Genomic DNA, 27,487 nt, shown 5'->3' on the forward strand with positions numbered 1-27,487 from the left:
ATTGAGCTGTTTAATGTTCACCTCCACCCCAAATTAGAGCTTACTCAGCAGCCTGCATCAAATCCTTGCACATAATATAGAGCTGAAGTAGGCAGATTAGTGGAGTTAGTTGTTAAGCAGAAATTCACTGACAAGCTCAGAGGCAAAGGTCTGTGCACATTGTACTGAGACGTTGACACTGCAAGAGCAGCAGAGAGGGAGCAGCAGCAACTGCAGGAGCCGGCTCATACTGTAAGTCATTCATTGTAATGAGATCAGCTTTCACTCATTGCACTTAACGGGCATAACGATTCAATGCAGAGGGTAAGAGGAAGGAGGGCATCACGGTCGACATACCCTGCAATACTATCTAATTTCTCTGATTCTGATGTTTACCGGGGGGATCGGGATGTATCTTGTATGTGCAGCGCTAGGATACAGGAGCTGATGCAATCACAAGCAGTGCAGTCATCATCTGTCAATCCAACCGGCGCTGAGCTTTGATGCCCTACAATAATTGTGATGAAATTATTTTATTCACGTTTTCGTCCAATAAAACTGGTTTGATTTACCTTTACTAAGTGATTTTAGCACAGTCATTGTCTGCAGCCTAACTAGGAACTTGTTAGGTAACTCTGACAAGACTTGATTCTCTTTTTTGAGTAATAGAGTACTTGTTGCGAATAAATAGATAAAGGTAATAGACATTTATTTTTAATTTAGTTGCATGCATGATGTACAGATAAATCACCCTTTGTTGCTAACAAACTAGGCTGCCAATTAGCAGTAATTCGAAAATTATAGCATCCAATTGAAATGTACTGAGCACTGTATAAAGCCTACTCCACCAGTTTAAAGATTAATTGGAGAGTTTCAGAGGGAGAAATGCACATTTGACTGATGTTTTGCCTTTTCTGTAAATAATGGAAGATTAAAAAAAACACCCAATTTTTGTTATCTGTATCTTTTTATTTTATTTTGTTTTATTTTTTTTTACCACTCTTGTAGTCCTTATGCTCCTATATTATTTGCTGCTTGGATTAGAAGCAGCTCTAAAGACTCCAGATCAGCAGTTATTGTGTATATAAAAGCTGCAACTGATTCAGAACCTCTTTTTAGTGCTAATTGAATTTTCCAAACATATGTCCAGATTAAATGGATTTTTTATAACACCAAGTTTATTCAATTTATAGTTTCATACAAGGCAAAGTAGTTGTGTAATGGTTTGAAACTCAATTTGTTTCAGAATTCATGCTCACTTCAGCAAAGATATTAACAGATTCCCCAGATGAAGCAAAAACTTTGCTAATCAGCTTGCCCAGCATAGTTCTGATGAATTATGTTTTCGCTGTGTTCAGGGAGGCTAGTCCCCAAATACTGTATCCATAAAGCTGTATAGATATATATTACACTTGCTTAGCTGGAAGTATAAATGTTGTATTGGTAGGGTTTTGGTGCTTTCTATGGCATTGCCAATTAAAATATAGGTAAAATTTCAGAGAGACATGCATGTTTTCAGTACATAGGATTCCTTTACAAATGTACAATCATAGATCGGGACAATCTTTTTGTCTGACATTGCTGTACGAATTCTGCTTGCCACATCGGTTGCCAATGTTTGTGCGTGTGTGTATATGTGTGTGTATGTGTATATATATATATATATATATATATATATATATATATATATATATAATGTGTATGTATTAGAGATGTTCACTCTGACCCTCGTGTTTTGGTTTTGGATCTGGATTAACTTCGTGTTTTGGATCCCTATTTGGTTTTGCTAAAATCACATAATTTGGCTCTTTTTATTTTTTTGTTCCTACATTATTATTAACTTCAATAACATTAATTTCCAGTCATTGCCAGTCAATTTTTGCCAAGTGACAAGAACACTGCTACCCCTGTTTCTGTATGAGCAATGGCGTTGGATCTCCTGGGGAGGGAGGTACTTATGGAATCCAAAACCCGCGAGATCCGACAACGCAACAATGACTTTTTGCCTCGATTCAGATTCGAGGATGCGCAAAATTACTGAGCCGGCTCGCAGGCCTACTCGGATCCCCTAAGTTCGGGTGGGTTCGGTTTTCAAAAAATCGAGTCCGAACATCTCCAATATATATATATATATATATATATATATATATATATATATATATATATATATATATGAAGCAAGGATAAATTACAGTGTTACTGTGAGATTCCATTGCAGTTTTGATCAGTGTGTGATTATTGCCTATATTACAAGCAGCAATATCTACATCTCTTAGCAAATTGACAGTTACAACATGGGTGCTTTTAAGGGACATAACCAGTGCTTCCACTTTTCAAATTCCAGATTTTCTGGTAAAAAGCTAAAATTTTCCTGTGAAAATGTTTATTTAAAAGTTGTACATACATAAAATGCTACATTTAACATGAAAACTAACAAAACTAAGGTCCCTGTGTTATTTCCTTTATTTCAGTCTACAAATAAGGTACAGTGTCCAACACCATTCCCCTCCCCTCCCAGGAAACCTTAACGTGTTCTAGGGTGATTTTTTTAGTCATCCTGATCAGGGTCAAATTTCCTAGAAAACATGGGGGAAAAAAAGCTTATGTGGAAACTGGATATTACTGCTTAGAATGTTTTTGTTTGTTTTTATTATGTAGTCCCTTGTCCATTTTTATTTGTTTTGCACAAACTCCTTAAAGATGCAAAACATGGAACAAGTAGCATGCATAACTGTTGTATAGGTTATTTATCCCAGTAGATATTACATTCAAAATAAAAGGGAAAAAGTTAAACTTGATAAAACTGGATCTGTGGTAAGGTGCATGTGCAGCAGCCATTTCGTTTGAGAAGTCTGTGGTACCTTCTACTTACTGCACCATTATAGATTGGGGATACAGATCTTAACTTTCTGCCCTGTCTGGAGGCTGATGGCAAGGAGACTGGGAAAAATTCATTGCTTAAACCAGATGACATGGATCTTGCTATTCTAATATACAACAAGGAATAGGAAGAGGCTGGGAAATGCTGAGAGAAGAAAGAGTAACAATGGAGGGTTCTTTACAAGATATAACCTAGATGTCGGGGTACCCACATCTGCTTTAGGGTTGCTCATAACTGAGATGCATGATAAAATTGCACAGTCTTTTAGGGCTTCACTGAAGATAAAGATAAAGCTTGGAAGATGTTCCTGGCAAATAGAACCCTGCCAGCAAAATCCCCTATCACTGAAACTCCAATAGACATTTTTTACAATTACTTCAAATCAAATGGTAAGCGTTGTTCCAGCATCTTAGAAATCAGCAATTTGTGTAGTCTTTAATAATATCTCCTATTACTATGCTGAAACTGAGACGGGTGCCTTCCCTGTTACATGAACATCACATTATGCAATGCTGAGGTTATCTGTGCTGTGCAACCTCCCTGCAGTGTACAGAGCTGGTGACATGACGAGGAAGCCAACTGCTCCCATTAACTCTTAGACTGGGTACACACTGGTGCAATTATGATGCAGATCACAATATAAATTACCATAAGGTCAGATATTGCAACAGTGTGTACGCTCATACAATCTTGTTTTATTGTACCACAGTCCATTGTATCTTGATTTGGTTTTATAAACTTCCTAAAATGGAATGATGTCGAGCAAATGTGGAAATGTGTACGCACTCATGACTAGCAGTGTAGGTAATATCTGTGAGGTGTACAGGGTCATCATCATCACCATTTATTTATATAGCGCCACTAATTCCACAGCGCTGTACAGAGAACTCATTCACATCAGTCCCTGTCCCATTGGAGCTTACAATCTAAATTCCCTAATATAGACACAGACAGACAGATAGAGAGACTAGGGTCAATTTGATAGCAGCCAATTAACCTACTAGTATGTTTTTCGAGTGTGGGAGAAAACCGGAGCACCCGGAGGAAACCCACGCAAACACAGAGAGAACATACAAACTCCACACAGGGCTGTGAGGCAGTAGTGCTAACCACTTAGCCACCGTGTTGCCTCAATCTTTTCAGCAGATGGTTGAGCATTGAAGATCACAGATGTGAAGGTACATTGTGTACTGTACACATAAATATGCATGATCATCAGGACTTAGTCGTTACAGAAATCGCATCTAAAGTATTTATCATTAGTGTGTACCGAGCTTAATTCTGATATTGCAGCAGACTGGGGACCACAGGTAAATGATCGGCGGGCCACCTGTGCCCCACCACTGTTATAGTAATTTCAAAGTCATTGTAAGGATTCTTCTTCGGTTATCTGTTTCTTTTACTGTTTCCCTGTGTGTGAGAACTGTTTGCTTTCAATTACTTGCAGGTGTGCTACCTGCATGTGTTAGGATTCTGTTGTCAGATGTGAGGTTCTGCTGTGTATGAGAGCTCTCTGCTTTCAATTAGGCTGAGCTGCATAGCATGTGTGTTATCTACATTATCCTGATTGGTTGCCTGCACTATTTAAGGTCTGTCCTAACGCTCCATCTTTGCCAGTGATGGCATTTGCGTCTAGTGGTAGTGTCCTAGTTCCTGTGTAGTGCTATCCTGTGTCCGCTTTCTGGTTTTAATTCCTGGCTACATCTGACCATTCGTGTTCCTGTTACCTGCTTGACTGCCAAATACTCAGCGCTTCATTCCTGGCTGAGGTGGTGGAGTTGTCTCCCGAGAAAAACGTAAAAACTGTACCATTACTCTTTATACAACTCATTCCGTTTGCTGCCATCTTGTGTTCTGCTACTCTACATCCATTCCAGCCTGCATCCTGACCGTCAGTTGTGCAGCTCCATGCTATTGTGGTCGGCTGTTCTGAGGGGGACTCTGGGTCTGTCTTTGAATATTCTGGACTTTGTTACAGATTACTGATAAGTACACAGTGATATTTCTTTGTACCATGTTTGCTGATTTGTATTAATGTCCTGCTCTGATATTGGAACTTTCTGTATCCTGTATTTGTGCCTGAGAGCCTGCATCTGATACTCTGCAAATACGGACAAAGAAAAGCGAAACTGTCACACCAGAATGAATAAATTGAGATAGTAATGGTTAAATCAGATGCTGCTTTTTTTAAAACAATGTGTTAAATGCAATATTCATCAAGTATCTTCAGGAGGTGCTACCAAAATACATAAATTAACATATTTAGAGAAAAGTATGTATATATCAGCAGTGCACATATCTGGAAATGACTGGCAGTAGCATTGTTCAAATGAATGACACATTGTATACGATTTCCACGATCCAAAATAGATTAAAAAAAATCTTTATTATTGGTTCAAAATTTTAAAAGATGATGTCAGCGAAATGATATTTAAAATATGTAAGTGTAGTGTTTTAAAAGAAACCCTAGGTACTGAATTTGATCATTAAATAATTATAGTACCCCTTATAATAATTATTATTAAATCATACTGATCCACTTCATTTTTGTCTTTAAAGAACATATATATGAAGTTGAACGTGCATATTATTATATATATATATATATATATATATATATATATAATTATTTCTCTTTTTTTTTTTTTTCCCCCTTTGACTCTGCATATACTGTTTGTAGCTAATTATTTTGTGTTCTAAAATAAAGACTTTCTTTAAGTCCCACACCTAGTACTTTCTGCTCCTTACCTAACAGTCATTATAATATTTAGGTACGGTCATCTGTAAAAGAAGGTACACACCTTGTTTCAAATCTGTCATAACCAGATATAATTAACATTCTAGTCATCACCAAGTTATAAAATGTGAGAAATCTAATCTCGTGTAAGAAATGACCCTTAATATATTTTACTTTGTCATGATTTTTTCAATAAAAAAATACACCAGCATGAAGTTTTATGAAGCAACATAGAAAGTGCCTAACAGTTTGTGTTGCAACTAGGCTGCAAAATTACACCGGTCATTTCCTCTGTATAATTTTATACTTTAATCTATAGACATTGAAAAATTGTATGTGGTCACAGGTCACCCCAATGCTTTTCTTAGGCCCTTCCTGGCATCATTTTATGCTTTAGGGAAAAGTCTTGGGCAAAGAATTATCCTTGAAGTGTTGGAAAAATATCTGGGAAAATGCATCTAAATGTTCACTTTGTAGCCACTGTAAAGAGTTTATATCAAATACTCTTTCAATGCTACTACATTCCTGCTCTGGGTTAGCTGGAAGAGAAGAGCTAGTTTATTCGATCAGTATTAGAATTATTCTAGTAAAAAGATGTATATTTTACATAGCCTTTGTACTTTCAACTTTGTAACTGTGCTGCCTGATGGGAAAATAACAGATTACGACATCGCTCAGTGGTTTATGTAACATAACTACTGTAAGAAAAGCAAACACATATGGCATATTGCACCAGCTATTTCCATCTGGTTATCTTATATAATATGTAAAATAACTTGCAAAACACGTATTTAGAGTATCGGAACATTACATTTAACAGTACAGTGGAAAAAGTCATTCATGTATGACTGCATTTGTGGCTTGCTCCATTCAGTCAGTTGTCCCCAAATGAATTTATTGACAAATATAGAATTTTTAAAAGCTAATTAATGATATTACACAACTCTTGTTTGTTTCCTTTGTTAAACAAAATGATTGTTAGGATCTAGGAAAATAACTGTTTTTAATCATCTAGGATCACTGTGTACATTGAATGGACATTAAAAGAATAGAATATGTACATTTTAAGACCTTCACATAGTATTTTCTATCCTTCTGGATTTAATGATTTTGCACTGATGCATAGTTGTTGTTTTTTTTGGGGGGTGGGGGGGGGGGCAGTATTCAATATGTGCCTCATCTGCTTATCATTCACATGCCTGGACTCATGCTGGACCTGGCTCATAACCCCGACCTTACAAGATAATCAGGCTGAATGAATGTTGAGCTTTGACATTAAGCACTCCTTGTGTCTGCTGCCTGGTTTCCCACATGGTCTTAGCTTACTGCTGTGTAGGTGAAACCAGAGGCATGGGAGAGTCAAGTATAGGTTATACTGGGAAGTTCCTGTAAAATAGTGGGGCCAAACCCTAAAACTGTTGATAGGTTGTAGAGTGGGAACTCCACTCTCATACTTAGAGGACAGAACAGCTGTTTGTATAATTTAGAGTTGCTCAGTGCATTCTGTCAATTATCTTTAGTCATTGACTACTGTGGTACAAGTGGTGGACAAAACAATGGAAAATGCCAGGTAAATGAGAGACGCCAAACATATGGAAAGCAATGGCTTCCACACAGGTGTCTCATGTGTAATTAAGGGTATAACAGCCCAACATAGTCAGGGACATGTATAAAAATGCTGGCCCATCCTGGATGGCTTTAATTATTGGTAGCATGACTGCAAGAGGAGACCTCGGAGTCTTTGTGCGTAGAAGCTCCAGTAACCAAGACAGATTAACTTGCCGATTGCTCATGAACAACAGTGTCTAAGGTGATGTCAGCATGGAAATTTGCAGGAAAAACATCTACAGCAAAGAGCAGCTTGGGTAGAAGCACGCACTCCAGGATTATAATGGTGTATTAATCTGAAATGCAAGGTACAATAGGCCAGTAACTGCAAATCGATTGACTGCAAATTTCAAGCTGTGATGCGAGCATCCAGTTTAACAAAAACAAATGTTCCCAGAAGAAGAGCTTGATGTGCATGACCCTGATAGATACATGTCACTGCATTCTTCAGTCACCAGATCTCAACCAAACCAATCATCAACCAGGTGTACATTGAGTGACTTTCTTGTGGAAAATTGGTGTATCCCCCTGTACAATTCCTGACAGCGGTACACTTAATGTCACATGGCACATACTGGCCATTTGTTTGTCACCTACCTGTGTGCCACAATAGCTGCTCTCCACCTCCATTGTTTGTTTACATCTGTTCACACAAATATGTAAAAAACAAAAAACCTGAGCATTAATTCCATTAAAGTACAATTATTTGCTGAGTATATATGCAAATACTGCCCAGTAGAATAGACATTATAATGGCAGCCCCCTGCAGCAAAGGCGAAAATAGTGAACTGATGTGAACCAGTATTAGTATAACTTTCTAGAGGTTTAGCATTGTCATGTTTTTGTAACCCCAAGTGTCAGTAAAAAGTGACTTGCAATAGCATGTATTGAATATCTGACAATCAGGGGATATCCAAATACATATTCTGATACCCCAGTTGGTGTCCTGATGCAGTTATAAACGTCTGAAAGCTGCTTCCCTCTAGTATAAAGTTCCCTATTTTCAAATGCAAGTCTGACGTGAGATGGAATATACATTTTCTGCACATATAGAGGTGGTAGTTGTCGTCCAGCTTTATTTTAATCCGCACCTCCTTAGAACATGACATATTCAAGCCTGCTGGCAGTATAGTAATCCATGCCAATATATAGCACCATTATGTAGTATGACCCAGTCCAAGCCTATATGCAGTGCTGTTCACCTACTTTATAAGAATACCAACCACTTGTCATCTGCAAGTTATGAGGACATTCAATTCCTGTGTAGCTCTCTCTGTTGTAAACTTGGTAAACAGCTGCACGAGCTGTACTTGGAACACCTAGAAGTTCCAGGATATGGGTAAGATAAATAATGTGTTTAAGTAGAGCTGGCTATGAGGGTTAGTGGAGAGCATCAGAGGTGTTTACGAATACGAAAAGAAAGGAATTGATGGCACACTATAATCCAATGGGCAAATGATGTATATGATTCACGAAAAATAGATACAGGAGGTGATCAACATGAGGGACAGCATAGAGGAAAGAAAGAAAGAAAAATGATCCTATACAACAAGATGATAGAATCATACATATATAAGCTGATGCAGGTAAAATAGAGTGTAATACTCCAAATGAGGTAAAATTTCAAAACGTTCAGTTTAAACTGTCCAATAGTGAATTAAATGCATGACCAGACCGATGGTATCAATCCATAATTCAGCCGCTTGTATACAGTGTGGTGATCTAATTACCTTATATCATAAATGATATGCGTGGTAACTGGTTTCTCTGACAGAGGTGTTGTAGCTCTCAATCGTTCAGTCTCCGATTCTCAGCTCGTATCATCGCTGCTCAGCTGACTTGCCAAGTGGGTTGATTAACTGACCCAATATCCTCCAGTGAAGTAATGTGAATGCCGATAGACTCAATGGGGATGATTGTATGAAATAAGGGGGAATCAAGGAGATCATCGTGACACTATAAAATTATCCTTTAATTCCATAATAAAAAATGCACTTTCATAAAATTGAATAAGAACAGCTTGTCAAACACTGGTATAGTGTAACCATGCTGTAACCTCCAACGCGTTTCATCCATATATCTGGACTTTTTCAAGAAGACACTATGTGCACAGAGGTCGTTTTAAAATGTCTCTCTGAATTAAACAATCAATGCACCTGTGACTCCAAGGTGGTGCTCGTAACCATGTGTGAAAATAAATAAATAAGTAAATAATCCATTAAATATGCATGTAGGCCACCATAATGAACAAATAAAAATGAATAAATAAAACAAAAAATGCATGATGAATATAGCACATTGAATGTCACAGACACTCGTGTGTATACATATATATATATATATATATATATATATATATAAATAAAATATGTATATAATGCAGCTGTTTTAGACAAAAAACTTCTAAGAACAAAACAGGGCTTGTGCCCAAACATTTGTGTGCCTGGCAGCCATACTCCAGTCTTTTTGTAGAGCATTTTACTGTTCCTAGTGCAATGGCATGGGTTGCTTCTAACTTACTCTCCCTCAATTTCCAGGATGTTACCGAATTTCAGGGCGTCCTGGAATAGTAGGCATCCTCCCTGCAGAGGTGGGGCTTAATGACGCATTTCACAGCATCAGCTCAAAGGCGTTAAGTAGAAATGATACATGCTGAAAAAGTTTTTCAGTTTCATTATTTATATTCTAATGCAAACTTTTCCTGCTACTATGTTCAGTATAACATTAATGCCAAATGATGATGATTGTGTAAATAAAATGTTGCTATGACAACTGGTTCCAAAGTGATCAACGATCTGTATTCAGTAATTAGTCACACTGCTAGTACTACATAGAATAAATTACTGAAACACAAAAGGGATGAAATTGTACTTGTTTGTGATTTTTTTTTGTTTGTTTGTTTTTTCCCCTTTAATTTTTCTTTTTTTCTTTTACAGTCCTTGTTACGAACGTCTGACCCATGTGTACACATATAAGGTATTATCAATAAAATATTATTTATGAAATTATTTGAATTATATTGGCCTGCATATGCGCAGCAGGTATAACTAAATTTAAACCTAACCACAACCACATTTCATGTGAGGTTCTCCAGTGACATAAATTGTTGATAGCCTATTTTGAATATTGGAGGAGGGGAGGCACTATTCTAAATACTTATACTAGCTTGAATTTATCTCAGTGACCTGTCCGATCAGGTGTGGTTTTTTTTTTTTTTGGTTTTTTTCCCCCCCTGATAACTGATTGGACAGGAAAGTGTAAGTAGTATTTCAGCTACTAGAAGTCTAATGAAGTGTGGCATTTGCAACTTGGCTTCTATGTGCGCATGTCTATATTATGAAGTATAATGATAAACTTTCAAGCCTTAAGTACATCACTTTTTTCTGTAGCGCTCTTCTTGGGGAAAGGAGGCGGGAGTCCCCTCTTGGGGCTCAGACTTACATTTTCGTTGGGCATACAGTTGCTGTAAAATATATCTGACTTGTATTCCCTAAATATTTTTGCATATATTAGAGGCCTAGAAAGGGAATTGGTGGGATGGAAGGATCTCTTATTGTCCTACACTTGGAGAGCAGATCTAATAAAGATGGTCTCCACTCCCAAATTAATTTATCTTCTCCAAACACTCCCTTTTCTAATAATGATGTCCTCCATATTCATTGTCTTTTTAGGAACTTTATATGGGCAGAGTAGAGACCGAGAATTAGTCTGATTAGATTGCAACACAGTAAATCCAATGGGTGAATTATGTTCCCTGATGTTAGAAACTATAATTATGCTGCTTTATTATGCTATTTTAGGGACTGGCTTCATGATAATGACACACATACCCCCTCACTGATATTGAACCCTGAATTCCAAGGTGGTGAAGCAACCTACCCTTTCTCTATTTGGTTAGTGGAGGGGGGGGGAGAGAATAAGACAATTGAATGTCTGATACATAAAATGGACAGGAGCCCCTTGACATTTAGTAAGTTAATAGCAAAATACCCAGTAGTGGAGGCCTACCCGTTAGCTTTACTGCAAGGCCAACATTACATCAGTGCAGTGATTAAGGCATTCTCTGATCTGGACTGGAATAACTCAATAAATGGTTCAATATAAAGCTATCTCCTTACACTATAATTACTTGCACGCCCCTATTGACCACCCTTCCTCCACCACAGGAATGGGTCGATGGCTCTCTATTTTCCCTTCCCTAACAATTAAAGACCTTTTTATATGGTGATATCACAAAAAAAAAAAAACCACTTACGGGCCCTTGAGACATCTTGTAAGCTCATGCCCTCAAGTATGTATACTGAAATGGTTTAAAATATTTTTCAGAGCATATCTATCTCCCCATTGTAGAATTAAAATTGGAATTTGCCAATTCTCGCTGTGGCACGGCAGATGCTGATTGAACATTTTTTTGCAGGGCCCTGTAGTTACAGGATTTTGGTTGCAGGTTCATAGTTTTGCATCAAACAACCTTCTTTAATATGTCCCTTTCACCCTGGAGTGAGAACTACTGGAGATAGCATGAGATTACTTTTAGCCATCAGCGCTTTACAGCACTAGTTTTAATTACATCCCTACATTTGTTAATTTACTTTATATTGTATCTATTTGGGGGGGGGGGGGGGGACTAAGTTTCATAAGACTTTACACCTCTTTTCCTGTTTGTTCTCCTGACAGAAGGATGTACCACAAAATGTCTTCCCTCTCACAGTTGAAGGAAATCTTCCGCATGGCAGATGCTGTTTGCTTTGATGTGGACAGCACAGTTATAAAAGAGGAGGGTATAGACGAGCTGGCCAAGTTCTGTGGTGTGGGCGATGCTGTGGCAGAGATGTGAGTGCATTTTATTTATTTACTTATTTTTTCTTTCTGTTTCATGATTCTGTTTCTATTATGTTACATCCTGGAATCTTATTTCCTGGCTCAGTCCAAATGGAAATATCAATAAAGTAATGTGAATAGACATCTGTAACCACTGGTTGAAGTGGGCTGGTATAGATTGGTATATGGCCATCCTTCTGCCTTTATTGTAAAAGTATCAAAATCCATTCACTTACATTTTCCATACTGTCACATCTAAATTTCCACTTCAACCACTGGTTGTAACTTCATATAGTAAAGAAACCACACTGCGTTTAGTATTTTCACAATTGGCCAATCAGAAGCAGCTAGAAAGTGTTGCTAATCATCATCGTTCTTGCCTCTTGTTGCACCAGCCCTCTAGCACCCACAAGAGATACACCGCATCCAGGTCTACCTCATGAATGCGTCCTTAATGTATTCTGCCTACACTTGCCGCCTTTCCAGTTGTAAGATGCCTCAAAGCTGCACCTGGATGCATGCGTATAGTGTTTTTTTGTATGCATGTGCGGTAAGAAATTACTTGTTGTCTGCAAATAAAACCTCCAACTCCATGAGCCCCATAATAAATTACTTTCACAAAACTTTAAAGAATAAGCATGTTTTTTATATCGTTTTGGGGTTTTATTTCTGACAAATTTACATTGCTGAGTATAATTATTCTATCGTGTAATTTAGGGTTGGCTGAATAGTAACTAAAATATTTAATTGAAATATAAAACATGCCAGAAGTTGTCAATAGGTAATGTTATAAATGAAGCCTACCCTCTACATGACAGACAACAGCTAAGAAACACTCCATTGTTCACTGCTCACTTGTGTGAGAAAACACTGATTTAAAATAACTGTGGGGAAGAGCTAAAGGGTTGTCAGGGAAGTCTGTTTGCATATTTTTAAACCTTCTGTGCACATCATAGGGTTAGCTAACTTGTCCTTGATAACCCCCCATTAATATTATTGTACAGACAGCTGTCAGTACTTTTCCATAGCAGATCTCTTACATGTCACTGTTCCTTAGTAGCTAACAATTGTGCACTCTATTTTCTGTGGGCAACACTCCATGCACCATAGATGGGGCAGTCTGCCAAACATTCTGGAGCTTTAGCCCAGACTTTTCGAATCATGTGATGGGCACAATGGTTGCCATGTGACTGCATTCTTTTCCCACACTCACAGAGGAACCCATACAGTAGAAATATGCTGCTGAGTGTCAGGGACGGATGAAACTTTACAGTGAAAGTTCCATAGATTGTAAGCTTGTGAGCAAGGCAAATACTTGATAGCTTATTTGTACACTGAAATTTAAAGTTGATATTTGTGTGCTACATGAAAAACAGTCAGTATTTAACTTATGTGCAGAAAACTAATTTGCACCCCTTGCATTGTAACATGGCCTTGTCCAGGAGACTTAAATAAGAAACTTCTTAATTTAACATCCTTAATGAATCAGGCTCATAGTCGTTATAGTCATTAATAAGAAAACATTTTTAAAAAAAGTTTAGCATGTATACATATCCGTCATCACTATGAGTTGCCACTTATACCTGTTTGCATCTGATGCAAGTGATACGACCGAAAAACACGTACCTTAGAGATGCTCAAAGCCTGAATGGGACTCTGCTGTGTGCGCTCTAGCTTGGCACATTCTTACTGCCTATTGACTACATACATAAGCCCCTCCCCTACCCGTTCCACCCATGAAATCGTATCCTGACGGAAGTGTCTTTTTACATTCAAAGATTAATCGGATGTACTTGCATTCACTGGCTTATAGTCCATTTCTGGGCATGCGCAGTGCAATGTAATACAAAATATGGCACGTTTAAGGAATCGGGCCCAATGTGTGAAAGGGTTAATAAAAGCTTACAGCAGGAGATGTTTCATTGGGTCTGCCTTTGTAATGGTGGAAATGTGGAGGGTGCTGTGTACAGTATATATGGGGGATACTGAAAGTAAGCTGCTTTCATAAATAGTCTTAAGTCATTAGTGAACAACCATGTTCAGTTGAGTAATAATATTTACAACCACATTGAGCTATACCAAAATATGTCCTATTTACCATACCATTACACTATAGCAATATAAACTCATCTCCCGTCCCTAGCGGTTTCAATGTCTCCCCAGATGCAGTCCACGTGCTTCTATATTATGATAACCGTGTCAGTCCTAGGGAGAGTTGGGGAGAGGCACTCTACAAGTTCACATTCTCTTTAAAGGGATTTTGTTTATTTTAGAAATGCACATCAAAGTATGTTTCATCTCCGTGAAAGTGATCCTATTAACACACTCAACTTGTTAGGAAAATACAGAACCATAAATCCTCAATGCAGCCCTTTAGAGTAAAGTACTCTTTAGATGAAGCTTTTTACACTTTAATTTTCATACTGCTTAGCTTAGTATAAACGGTGAGCAATACTGTAAGTTTTATTATATTTGTATGGATAAGAGTGTGATTAATAAAATAAACTGTTTGCATGGTTCCTAATAAACATCTCTTGTATAGGACTCGTAAAGCCATGGGAGGATCTCTGACATTCAAAGCTGCTCTTACAGAGAGACTTGCATTAATTTGTCCGTCAAGGGAACAAGTACAAGCACTGATAACTGAACACCCTCCAAGGCTGACCGAGGGGATAAGGTGAGTTATACTCTTATACTATGTGTATGTAGACTAACCTTCCATAACAATATAAGAGAGAGCATGGATTTGATAAATGGCGTCTGTTGTTTTTATGTGGGGAAACTGTACAATTGATCCAGAACAGATATTGACTGTTAGGAGGGGCTTATTGCAGAAGGTGAGTCTCAGTCTTCAATCTTAGGACAATCTTCATTCACTTCCTTTGTTATAGTTATGTCGCCATGTTCAAGAATTGACATCACAGATCCAGAGGCATAAATATAAAAGGAAATGTATAACTTCTATATTGTGCTTACGAGTGAGAAACATGAAGTATTCCTTGCCATGCACATGCAGGTTGTATTCAGGACTTCTCTGTATCCTGGACCACTGATGGATAAACTTTATCAAGTGAACAATATTTTCCATTATACTTACAAAACTCTCCTTTTTCTGTGCAATAAGCCCTCTGTCAGTGAAATTGTTCCTTCTGTTCTTACTAGAGATGCTTGAAAACTTTGAACCAATTTTGTTCACTGTATACATGTCAACAGACATCAATTCTGTAAGACTGAAATTCGAGGTTTGTGGGTTGCATTACAATTAATGTTTTGTTTTTTTTTTATCAATAAAGTTTTATTGAAAAATGTTGCATAGATATGGGGTACAGAAAAAAATAAAGGGAGATAAACAATGAAGAGGGGTAGGGCAGGGGAGGGATCCAAAGAGTTCCCCCCCCCCCCCCTCCAGAAGGGGAGGGAAATAGTTGCTCAATGAGTCTTATAACATAACATAATATGGTAATAATAATAAACCATCATATAGAAAAAACAATATTCAACCTGCATATCCAGGAATGACATAACATATCCAAATGAAAAAGTATAGACCCTCCATGGAGAGAAAATGGAATCATTCACCTACTACTCGACCTGTAGGGATTCAGACCGAGTTTGTGGTGAGTGGGAAGGAGAGGGCTTAGGGGGTCTAACAGGCGCTCCGTCTCCTTCTGTAACATATATGCCATTTTAGCCACTTCATGATGGGGGCCGAAGTGGAGGTAGAGTAGGGCGTATCAATCGTCTCCATCTCAAAACTTTGCTGGATTTAGAGATGATTTTAGGTTGTGTAGGAGGTGTAGCAACCTTCCAATTTTGGGCTATCGCTGCTCTTGTTGCTGTCAAGATATGGCCAAGAAGGTATCTGTCATATTTAGGGACGGAGGCGGGCTGTAAATGAAGTAGTGCCAGACCTGGATCCATGACAATAGGGCCCACCAGAAGGGCAAAAATCAAAGACCTCTCGCCAGAGAGGGCGTATGACAGGGCAAGGCCAAAAGACCTGAAATATATCAGCTGTTTGATGGAATTGACGCCAGCATAATATCGTCTGGGAGGGCCACATAACAGGAAGCCTGGCCAGGGTGAGGTACAATCTGTTAACCAATTTAACGTGCATCTCTACATGGCTGATGCACTTAGATATGTGGTGTGAGGTAGAGTAAATAGTTACCCACTGTTGGGAGGGGGGGGAGGGGGAAGATTAAGGTGAAGGTCTAGTTTCCATTTGGGTGAGATGGGGACTGTAAGAGACTGATGGTATTGATACCAAAAGGCTATACCTCCTCTGTTTAGTGCTTTTCAACAATCTGTCCGCCATGGGGGTGGGAGGTAGGGCTAGGGAGTGAGATGTCTTGGAGGCCGAGCTTTATCCAGTGACTAATTTGGGCATATTTAAAAAATTCTCTGGTAGGGATATTAAAACGCTCTTGGATAAGGGAGAAAGGAAGGAAAAGGTCCTGGGCATAAAGATCTTTAAGAGAAGTCACACCCCTAGCGAGCCAGGTGGTGAGGTTGATATCCGGAATAAGTTTAGAGAGGACCTGAAGGGAAATATTACGGGTTGGTAATGATAGTTCAGGGTAGCGGAAAATTAATGCTTTTTTAAATATCCTATTTTGCAATAATATTGTGTGTGTGTATATCTATCTCTATGTCTCATATAATATACTTTTTTTTTTATAATTCGAACTGCGAACACTACTGTGTTTTGAAGTTCATGTTTGAGGTTTGCCATCCACCATAATAAACAAAAAAAAAAAAGCCAAGATATTTCAAATTGAGCTCTCAAGAGAATGAACTGACTCAAACATGGATGAACCTATTCAGCAATTTTTTATTAATTTTTTACTTTTCTTAATTGTTCTAAAATTCAAGAGATTCCAGTGACTTTTCAAATTTGTTGAACTGCTTGGAGAATCAAAAAATTGACAGTTTGAGCATCTCTAAAACTTAACTAGCTACATTTTGTGTTTTATTTCCATAGTGCTTGCAATGTTTGAGAAACTAGAAAATGGGTTTAGTTATTTGGTAGCTTGTTGGGTAACTATATTTGATGGTGATCATTTTTGTCATTATTGTCACCTTTCTTTTCTCTTTCTAAGGGAATTGGTTCACAGACTGCACCAGCGCAATGTACAGGTCTTCCTTATATCTGGAGGGTTTCAGAGCATTGTGGAGCACGTAGCCACAGAGCTAGACATCCCACTGACTAATGTGTATGCAAACAGGCTCAAGTTCTTCTTCAATGGTAAGCCATGCACCTTAAATGGAAACAAGATGCACATTTTAAAGTGTCTGCTTGTAAAGTGTGCAGTAACAATTATTATTTATTCTTGATATTGGTATAGACTGCTGGCAGATTATTGTAACTCCAATAATTCACCTTTGTGTTAAAATAACAGTTGCAGTGTTTTTCAAGGCCTTCTTAATATGTTGGCATTGTTTGTGGAAAGGCCTTTGCTACTAATTTAGTAGAGTCTCATTATTCTCCTCTGCTAACTGAGCCTCCTACACATGGAGCTCAATGTACATGTACGCAGTGATCAGTTACTCCATATTAATGTGGTTAAATCTGGTACCCCTTGGCGTTGCTTTAGAATGTAAAACGCAAACAAGTTTGAAACTCATTCAGCAACCACTGCAAAACCACAAGTGTTCTACCAAGTCATTGAAGAAGGTCCAGTATACAGTGGTATGCCGTACTATCGCTTCTCCTACTGCTTTCATTGTACAACTATCAAATGCTATTTCGTGTTTTATGCAAGTCACGTAAGTGACCTACTTTGACAGTTATGCATTCCTGTGATGACAACACCATTAATATAACTTTTTTTCTTTCAGGTGAATATGCTGGTTTCGATGAGACAAAGCTTACAGCAGAGTCTGGTGGTAAAGGAAAAGTGATTGGTCTACTGAAGGAGAAATATGGCTTCCAAAATGTAGTAATGATTGGAGATGGTGCTACTGACATGGAGGCATGTCCTCCTGCTGTAAGTATTGTTGTTTAGATCCCTTAGTCTTTCCTTATAAGCTTTGAGATGTAGTCCAGTCACAATTTTAGTAGCATATTTTTTTCACAGTATACATGGAAAAAACAGTCAGTATTTAACTTATGTGCAAAACAGAATACTAATTTGCACCCCTTGCATTGTAACATGGTTTTGTCCAGGAGACTTAAATAAGAAGTTTCTCAAGTTAAGATCCTTAATGAATCAGGCCCTTGCTGATTAATGTAAATCTCTAACCAACCAATCATGTGGCAGTTACTCAATGCATAAAAGCATGCAGACATGCTGAAGAGGTGCAGCTGCTATTCAGACCAAACACCAGAATGAGAGAGCATTTTGAAATAGGTGACTTTGACAGTGGAGTGACTCTTGGTGCCAGTCAAAGTGGTTTGAGTATCTCATAAACTGCTGATCTCCTGGGATTTTCATGGACAACAGATTCTAGAGTTGTTGTTAAAGACAAAACAGAAAACATCCAGTGAGTGGCAGTTCTGTGTAGATAATACCTTGTTATTGGGAGAGGTCAGAGGAGAATGACCAAACTGGTAGAAGCTGACCGGAAGGTGACAGTAACCCAAATAACCATGCGTTACAACAGTAGTATGCAGAAGAGCATCTCTGAATGCACGTATCTTCAAACCTGGAATTGGATGGGCTACATCAGCAGAAGACCACCTAGTTTCCACTCCTGTCAGCTAAGAACACGAAACTAAAGCTAAACTGGGCACAGGATTACCAAAACTGGACAGTTGAAGATTGGAAAAATGTCGCTTGGTCTGACGAATGTCCATTTCTGCTGCAACATGCAGATGGTAGGGAGAGAATGTGGAATAAACATCATGGATCCATCCTGCCTTGTGTCAACAGTGCATGCTGGTATTGGTGGTGTAATGGCTCCTTAATACCATTTGAGCATTGTTTAAATGTCAAAGAGTACCGGAGTATTGTTGCTGACCATGTGCATCCCTTTATGGCCATAGTTTACTCATCTTCTAATGGCTTCTTCCAACAGGATAACACACCATGTCACAAAGTAAAAGTCTTCTCAAGCTTGTTCCACAAACCTGATAATAAGTTGTGTACTCCAATGGCCTCCACAGTAACCAGGTGTCAGTCCAATAGAGCACCTTTGAGATGGGGTGAAACAGGATGAATGTACATTTGAGAAATCTGCAGCAACTGTTTTGCACCTTGTTGAATCCATGGCATGAAGAATTCAGGCTGTACAGGGGACAAAGGGGAGATCCTACCCAATGCCTTCAATAATTTAATTTTACACAGATAACAGTTCAACATTGACACAATGAGGTCAATGTATCAGTCTTTGCTTTTCTAAGCTCGTAATTCCATGCACAGTGTATCAATTCCCAAAATCCCAAAACTCCATATGTTCTATATATCGTCTCTCAAACAATCCACATGTATATCTTAGGAAAGTCTCCATAGCCTCACTAAATGTATACCGCGGTATCTCATATGTATCAACCACACTGTGTCCTCCATATGTATCATTGCTGTCCCAGTAAACCACATCAGCCTCAGAATAACAATATTGCATATCTGTCAATAATCTACAGTATTCCTTAATCCATTACAATTTCATATCAATATACTCGGCCATGTATATCCCTGGACTGACTCCATTATTCATTGGGGGAGATTCAACTCTGAGCAAAGTGTATTTTCTCTTACATCCATCTGGGGGACCCTGCTTAACCATGGGGGTTGAGTCGAGGGGAGGAGTCTGGCACCCAAAGAGTTAACTTTTTTCAGCTGACAGCATATCACCCCCGCCAATTCCCCACATACCGCAGTTTGAATTGGGTGCCCTTGGAAGAAGGTCGCACCTGAAGAGCTCCAAGAGAGACAGTGAACAGGGTTCACTGGTAATAGGTTTTTCCTTTTCTTTTGCAAGTTTTTTTCTTTTGATAGCAGCAAGAGGCTCCGTGTACAACGGAGCTGACTCGTGGGAGAAGCGCCTGTCAGGGGGGCGGCCCCGCTGACAGAGCAGGTGAAACGCTTCTCACAGCGGGAAGCAGTCGGCAAGAGACTCTCCCCGCTGATGCAGGACGGGCGCTGCCATTAGGCAGAAAGCGCCTTTACTGCTGAGGTTCCCCGGAAGCCAGCTGGAGTATACCAAGTTCCTCCTCCCATGGGATGGCAGAGAATTCTTGAGGATGGCGTGCTAATGATAGCGCTAGCGGGGAATACATTCTAACAGGTTTTTCCCTAAGATACAGAAAGGGCAAAACGCTGTTAAAGAAAATAACACAGAAGGAGAGCCAGTGGAAGGGGAATGTGTTTGAGGAACACCGCTTCCCCCCCTCGCTGAGTGAGCGCGTGGAAGATCCCTTTTGGCGCCAAGGTTCAAAAGGAGGACAGTTGCAGCAGTCATTTGAAGAGAAGTGCACTGTTGACACATATCTTCCCCGCTGAGTATCACTGTCGATTTGCTTCGTTTAAACGAAGCTATACAGGCTTAGAATTTCCAGTGAGGGAAAAGGTTTTAGTCACACCCATTCGGGGTGCTATGGCCAGACAGCTCGTTCAGTCTATGACCGAACTTCTGGAGTATGAAAGGGTCACAGAGAATCCCTTGTCTAAGAATGAGTTTCTTGAGACTAGTGAGGGACTTAGTACGCAGCAGAATGTTGTCTCCACAGGACAAGTTGAGGTCCTAGATGGAGTGGACAGGCAGGATCCTGTCAGAGAAGAGGCTGTCAGTAGCCAGGTCTTTGAAACTGCTGGGAAAGATGGTGACATCTTTCGCAACCTTACCCTGTGCAGGGTTCCACCCCATAAGAGCATTCCCGTGTTCGAGGTACCAGTGGAGGAGGCAAGTCCTCAGCTGGTGGTTGCTGGACAAAAACCGAACAAAAGACAGGAAGGTCCCAGAGTTCTGCGCAAGAACAAGGGATCCACTTGGGGCTTGGGACTGCAGGTAAAACCTGCCCCACAGGGTCCCGGTCAGTCCGGGGGATCGTCCAGTCTTTCTGGTACTGCCAGTAAGGCTGTGAAGAGATCTGCTGACCCTGGGACAGTTCTTGCATCAGAGGCTGAACCAGCTGAATTTAATGGCAGAGCCTTAGAATCCAGTCTGTGGAGAGCGAGAGGTTTCTCGGGGGGTGTAATAGGCACTCTCCTGAATGCCAGGAAGCCAGTTTCAGCCAGAATTTACCACTGTATCTGATATATATATATATATATATATATGTGGTGTAAGAAGAAGTCTTACAATTCTAAAACCTTTGGTTTGGCTAGATTTCTCGCCTTCTTACAGTGTGGTTTAGAGGCGGGGCTTAAACTTGGAACCTTAAAAGTTCAGGTATCTGCTTTGTCAGTGTATTTCCACAGACGGCTGGCGGAGCTTCCTGATGTAAAGACTTTTCTACAGGGAGTGCTTCACATCCAGCCGCCCTACGTACATCCTGCGGAGCCTTGGGATCTTAATCTGGTCCTTAGCATGTTGCAGGAGCCTCCCTTTGAACCTCTACTCTCAGCAGAGTGGCGGTTCTTGACATGGAAGACAGTCTTCCTGCTTGCTATCGCCTCGGCCAGAAGGGTCTCGGAGCTGGGAGCTTTATCCTACAAAGAACCTTATCTGGTTTTTCATGAGGATAGAGCAGTTTTAAGGACTGTTCCGTCTTTTCTCCCTAAGGTGGTCTCAGGTTTCCATATTAATCAGGATATAGTTGTTCCAGTGTTCAGAGAGGAGCCTCAGACTCCTGGAATAAAGACAAATAAATATTTGGACGTAGTGAAGGCATTACGTATATATGTTAAGAGATCTGCAAAGATACGTAAGACAGATTCTCTATTTGTATTATTTGACTTTTCCAAGCGGGGATGGCCAGCATCTAAGCAAACTATTGCCAGATGGTTTACCCTGACTACCGGGGAGGCTTATGTCCGTATTAATCTCCCTGTGCCGAAGCGTATTGTTGCCCATTCTACCCGGTCGGTTGGGGCATCTTGGGCGGCTCGTAATGGAGCCACGGAGGACCAGCTGTGCAGGGCAGCCACCTGGTCCTCGGTCCATACCTTTACAAAATTCTACCAATTTAATATATTTGCGTCTGGGGACGCCTCCTTTGGCCGTAGTGTTCTACGTGCAAGGAGATAAGAGCGGTCCCACCCTTCAGAGGGATTGCTTTAGTAAGTCCCCATGGTTAAGCAGGGTCCCCCAGATGGATGTAAGAGAAAACGGGATTTATACTTACGATAAATCTTTTTCTCTGAGTCCATCTGGGGGACACTGCGGTCCCCCCGTCTTTTCGTTGTTTTCTTTTATCTCCACTCCCCCCTCTGTTGAGTGGTGTCTTGGTTGATAGGCCTATCGTCCTAGGGCTTTGGTAATCAAACTGAGGTATGTGGGGAATTGGCGGGGGTGATATGCTGTCAGCTGAAAAAAGTTAACTCTTTGGGTGCCAGACTCCTCCCCCCGACTCAACCCCATAGTTAAGCAGTGTCCCCCAGATGGACTCAGAGAAAAAGATTTATCGTAAGTATAAATCCCGTTATCTGTACCGAGGGCCAGGGGAGCAATTCAATTCCAGGACCTGCGATGAGCCTGGATTTAGGCACAATTACACTAATTTTTGCTGGCAGCGCCGGAATTGAATTGCTCCCCCAGCATTTAGTGCAAATAACACACGATTGGAGCTTTGTCCGGAGTTGAATGCCAACATTGTGTAGATCCATGAGTGATAGGGGGTGGTAGAGGAGAGAAAGATTTGATGTTGTCTTCTCAAAGGTCCATGTCTGTAAAGGGGAGGAGAAGCCTTGTGTATGCACTTTTGTTTGTTTAGTTCTCCATGTGTTTGATCACAAAAGCAAGATAGAGCATTCATCAACAGTATAAAAATTCAGATAGTTCAAAGATTTAAAACAAAAATGTGTAATTGCTTGTGACATTATTATTACAATTAAATTGTTAATGGATTGTTAAATTAAACAATAGAAAATGTGGAATTCAGTTTGCACATGACCATATTGGTTATGTTAAAAACAGAAATCCAGTATTAAGCCTCTGTCCTACATTAGTAAGTAGGCCTCATTAGTTATGTTTAAGAACTGACTTTGGCCACTTTTGTCATTTATTTTTATACTGCACAGTACAAAAGCTGCTCTGCCAACCACTGGCACTAGTCCTATATTAAATGAGTGGTGTTCTTCAATTTGACCTGTGGTTTTAACAGTTTAACGAATGCATGATAACAAGCATTTATTAGACCCAATGTGCATTAGGGTTTCTTGTGTTTAATAACCTTTTTCTTTTTTACAAATTAGGATGGTTTTATCGGATTCGGAGGCAATGTCATCAGACAACAAGTAAAAGAAAAGGCCAAGTGGTACATTACAGACTTTGAGGAGCTCCTCAGAGAACTGGACCGTGATAGTATCAAAATGAACCACAATGATCTAATTTACTAGTGTGCAAATATTTGCTCCCATTTTATATTATGTAGAAACAAAGCCTCATTTAATATACTATTTTAATCTTTGTTGCACAGCCTATTCTGTAAATGAAGGGCCATTAGACATTTTATGTTTTTGTATTTTTAGAACAAATAGGGTACAAACAGCGTTTATTTTAACGTTTTAGGTTTTTTTTCAATTGCTAATCCTTATTTAAAGTTAATCTTAACCTAAAGATTAAGAAGTATCTTTTTAGATGACGCAAAGCTAAAGAGTTTACGTGGCAGATCCTACTGTTTGTTCTCAATGGTTCACCAACTCTTCATATCTCTGGCCTGCAGTCATTTCACTCATGCATTCAACCACTTAGTGAAAATGATTATGGAAATTTTGTTCAGAATCCTAAAGAAATAATTACTGCTGATGCCTCTGACGTAAAGCTATATTTTAGTTCATTCTGTGGTTTGTTTGCTTTCCAGATAGAGTAAAAAGCATACATATTCCAAGTATGTGATAATGCTAAAAAAAAACATAATGTTAAAATATAACCATACAAACAAAACTAGGAAGTAAAGCATAGTACATTAAAACATGCATTTAATGTATTGGCTTGTCTGTCCTTGTACAACTTTTACTAAATAAGTAGATTTTTCTTTCTGTGGTTCCCAACCATGTATGTATATCACTGTGCAGAGTTGTTTTTGTTTTCCTGTTACTGTACAAACCTGTTCTCTGAATACAATTGTTGCTAATGCAGAGAACACAGCAGGGCGGTTATATCCTAAAAATAACACTGTCTGGTGAAATAAATACAACACTGAAATGCACAGAAGGAACTAGAAATAAAAGGCTACATATTTTGTGAAAGGTAAAGGAGGGAATGTGCTGGGCAGTATATTAAACTTAAGTTTACCATTAAACAGGTATATTATTAAGCTGACCACAGATGGGCAGATGCTGCCTAGCACATGGTAGCCAAACTGGGCATATCTGCCATCAGGCGTTTCGGTTGATTACATGGGGTCCAGTTAGTGCGGTCACTACCTGCACACACAGGCTGATAGTGCTGATCTGCCAACTGATCCTCATTAGATCACTCTCAGAATTGTTGCTCATTTTGGCACTACATCTGCTTTGGTTGGCCTTTAAAGCAAATATTGTTTAAATTTACCATGTCATATCTAACTTATTTATTAGAGTAATGGAAAATGTTTGAAATATCCAATTCAGGATATTGTATTTTAAATGAAGCAACTTAATAAATTTGCATTAATGTTGTCAGCTGAGCATGAAACAGACCTGCCAGGTGGCAATGAGATGGAATGTCTCATAAGGCAGACTCATGGCTATAGTGTGTATCAATTGAATGTGATTTGGTTTTATTTTTTTCCAGTTAAGAATGGATCATTGCTAATCATCTGGGTTATGATATGATTACATTACTAAATACTATTAACTAGGGTTGGCAATGTGATCCTGAGTAGATTGGCAAGTACTCCATACTCAATCTCATGTCTTAATCTTTACTGCAATGAAGGACATTTGTTAGAATGGCATATATACAGAATTAGGTACTATGTATGTGTTAGTGTATATTACAAATATATGTAACGTAAAACATTGTCGTCAGTATTGATAGTAACAATACTATGTTGTCAAATCTAACTAAACTATCCATTATTTGCATTCTTGTGCCCATATAACTACAAGTGTAACCAGTTGTTACTAGTATGCAGACATGGTGTTTTTTTTTTTTTAAATATTGTGTTTTGTACTTCTTCTTGGGGATGTATTCATAGAATGGACCCAGCAACCACCTCTGGGGCGTGAACTGTAGGGAAGGAGGAATGTAAGTTGTTGGCCACATGTGGGAATGCCATATCCCATCTAGGAATGAGCCCTTGTCTACATCCCATATGAAACCTGTATCTTAATCCTTTCATCACCATGCAATTCCACTTGACTAAGGTTAAAGGATGTCTGTAATTTTTATTTATTCTCTCCCTTTCTCAAAAATATTACATTTGTTCTATTTAGCAGGGTCCCAGTACTTGCATATAGTGGGGATGTTTGCTGATCCCCTAATTGAAAGCCTTAGAGCCTCTGTATGGAATCTCCCCTGCTATGGAGAGAGCAGAGCAATCCCAAAAGAAATCTAGACATTATACATACGTGCTTGATGCCTATTTTAAACGCTAATAGTTAGATAGGAAAACTGGTGCACAAGATAAAGGTGCTGTAACCCAGAGCATATTAAATAAAATATTCAAATATTTTGCTTTTGTTTTCTAAGCTGCACTAGAAAAATCTGGTTAGTTGCTGTTGGTTACAATGATTATCCTCCAATGTCTGTAGATATTATTTTTTTTTTTCTGTAGAAATCAGGATATACACTACAAATGGAGCTTTTGATCTATCATCCGTTTAATGAAATTACAGTATAGACATTTCATGTAACAGTGATCAATGAACAATATTTTTACCTCTGTTAAAGCTGTATATACCAATGTCTAAATGCAGTGCAAGGGAACATACAGTGACATGTTCAGCTATAGAAGCCTGAACAGTTGGGGTTCCCACATGTCATTTGTGTGGATTAAGCATCAAGTTTAACACATTTGACATATCTACTAAAAATAAATCCATTTGTGCTGGGCCCCATTTACTGGTTTGACCCACTGTAAAAGGGTACAGTAATGATTTGTAATAGATATATAATATATAAATTGCGTACAAATGAATACAAACATACGCATATGTCTGCCATTTTGGGCTATTGATGAATATATCTAGCACTTTATGAATAGGTGGTAATAACACACAAGTGGCAATCCAACCCTGCAAATGTTTTTTAATCTTTGGGTAATAAGTTGTTTTTTGTTTTGTTCTTTTCTTCATTATCTAAATTTTCTCTTTATTCTGGATAATGTTACTAATAAAGCATTCCTACAAACTCTGTGATTGTTCAATGGTTTTTTTTTATGCCTTTTACTACAAGTTCTTTAAAAAATACTTGGGACTTTTTTCATTACCTATCACAGCATGTACTGGGTATTGGGTACAAATCTTATATGACTGAGCAGTTGCAGTAGCCATCCAGTGTTCTCACCACAAAAGTAGTTCTTAACAGTGGGGATCCAATGTACTGGGCCTCTACTGTTCTGGAGATAGAACACACACATACACACGTCCCGTTTTTTAGGTCAAAATAACGTAAGTATTTCGGTCAGGACAGAAATACTTAGTAAGTTGTTTGCAAAATTAATATACATAAATCCAAGGGAAAAGAATGTTTTTATATATTTTTTTCAATTCTATTTCTGTCAAAGAATAATTTACAGCTAATATTAAGAGGAATAAGATCAAACAAAATAAAACATGTACAGAGATCATCACACTGTGCCCCTCTTCATCCACACACACTGTCTGCCCCTCTTCATAAACACACACTGTCTGCCACCTCCTTAATTCTTTTGCCCCTCCATTGCTATTTCCTTTCACCTTCCCCTCTGTTTCTTTACTTACCATACTTGACCTTATTTCTTCTATCTTCTTACCAATCCAGCGGCGCTCGCAACCCAGCATCCTCCTCTCTCCTGGCGCTTCTCACTGAATATGTCGGGCGTGATGACGTCACGCCCGACATTCAGTGAGAAGCGAGGAGGGCTCACTGCCAAATTGGTAACTTTTTTTTTTCCTGGTTGCGGCACCCCTGTGACAGCGCTGCGGCACCCCTGGGAGCCGCGGCGCACACTTTGGGAACCGCTGTCTCAACCAAAAATCTAAATGTGCCTCAGGATAAGGTGTGGTAGACATCCAAATATTGCAGTTTTTTGGTTTTTTTTACCTATAAGTGTCAATTTACAAACTGATCTGGAGCCTGTGCTGGATATTCACCACAAAGCATGGGGAAACCCCTCCGCTCTCTCCTTCTAGCTCAATAAACATATAGCAAGGCAGGCTTTGAAAAGAACTGAGGGAACCTGCAGTAGGAACTGAAATCACATTTTTTTTTTATTGCAGAAATGTGTCCAA

General features: G+C 39.1%; 1 protein-coding gene across 1 annotated transcript; it reads left to right on the plus strand.

Annotated features, from left to right (window-relative positions):
• The first annotated feature begins 21 nt into the window (after window positions 1-21).
• Window positions 22-25,824, plus strand: PSPH (phosphoserine phosphatase). Its single transcript, XM_075195014.1, has 7 exons — window positions 22-231; window positions 10,142-10,181; window positions 11,883-12,038; window positions 14,569-14,703; window positions 17,129-17,274; window positions 17,868-18,016; window positions 23,324-25,824. The coding sequence occupies exons 2-7, from the start codon at window positions 10,165-10,167 to the stop codon at window positions 23,465-23,467; spliced, it is 747 nt and encodes a 248-aa protein (XP_075051115.1). The 5' UTR covers window positions 22-231; window positions 10,142-10,164; the 3' UTR covers window positions 23,468-25,824.
• Window positions 25,825-27,487: the final 1,663 nt, after the last annotated feature.

The sequence above is a fragment of the Mixophyes fleayi genome, chromosome 2 (genome assembly GCF_038048845.1).
Source record: "Mixophyes fleayi isolate aMixFle1 chromosome 2, aMixFle1.hap1, whole genome shotgun sequence".
NCBI lineage: Eukaryota > Metazoa > Chordata > Amphibia > Anura > Limnodynastidae > Mixophyes > Mixophyes fleayi.

Coding starts and splice junctions, on each gene's coding strand:
- PSPH (XM_075195014.1), top strand. Junction 12,039..14,568: donor GGCGATGCTGTGGCAGAGAT/GTGAGTGCATTT, acceptor TCTCTTGTATAG/GACTCGTAAAGCCATGGGAG. Junction 17,275..17,867: donor GCTCAAGTTCTTCTTCAATG/GTAAGCCATGCA, acceptor TTTTTCTTTCAG/GTGAATATGCTGGTTTCGAT.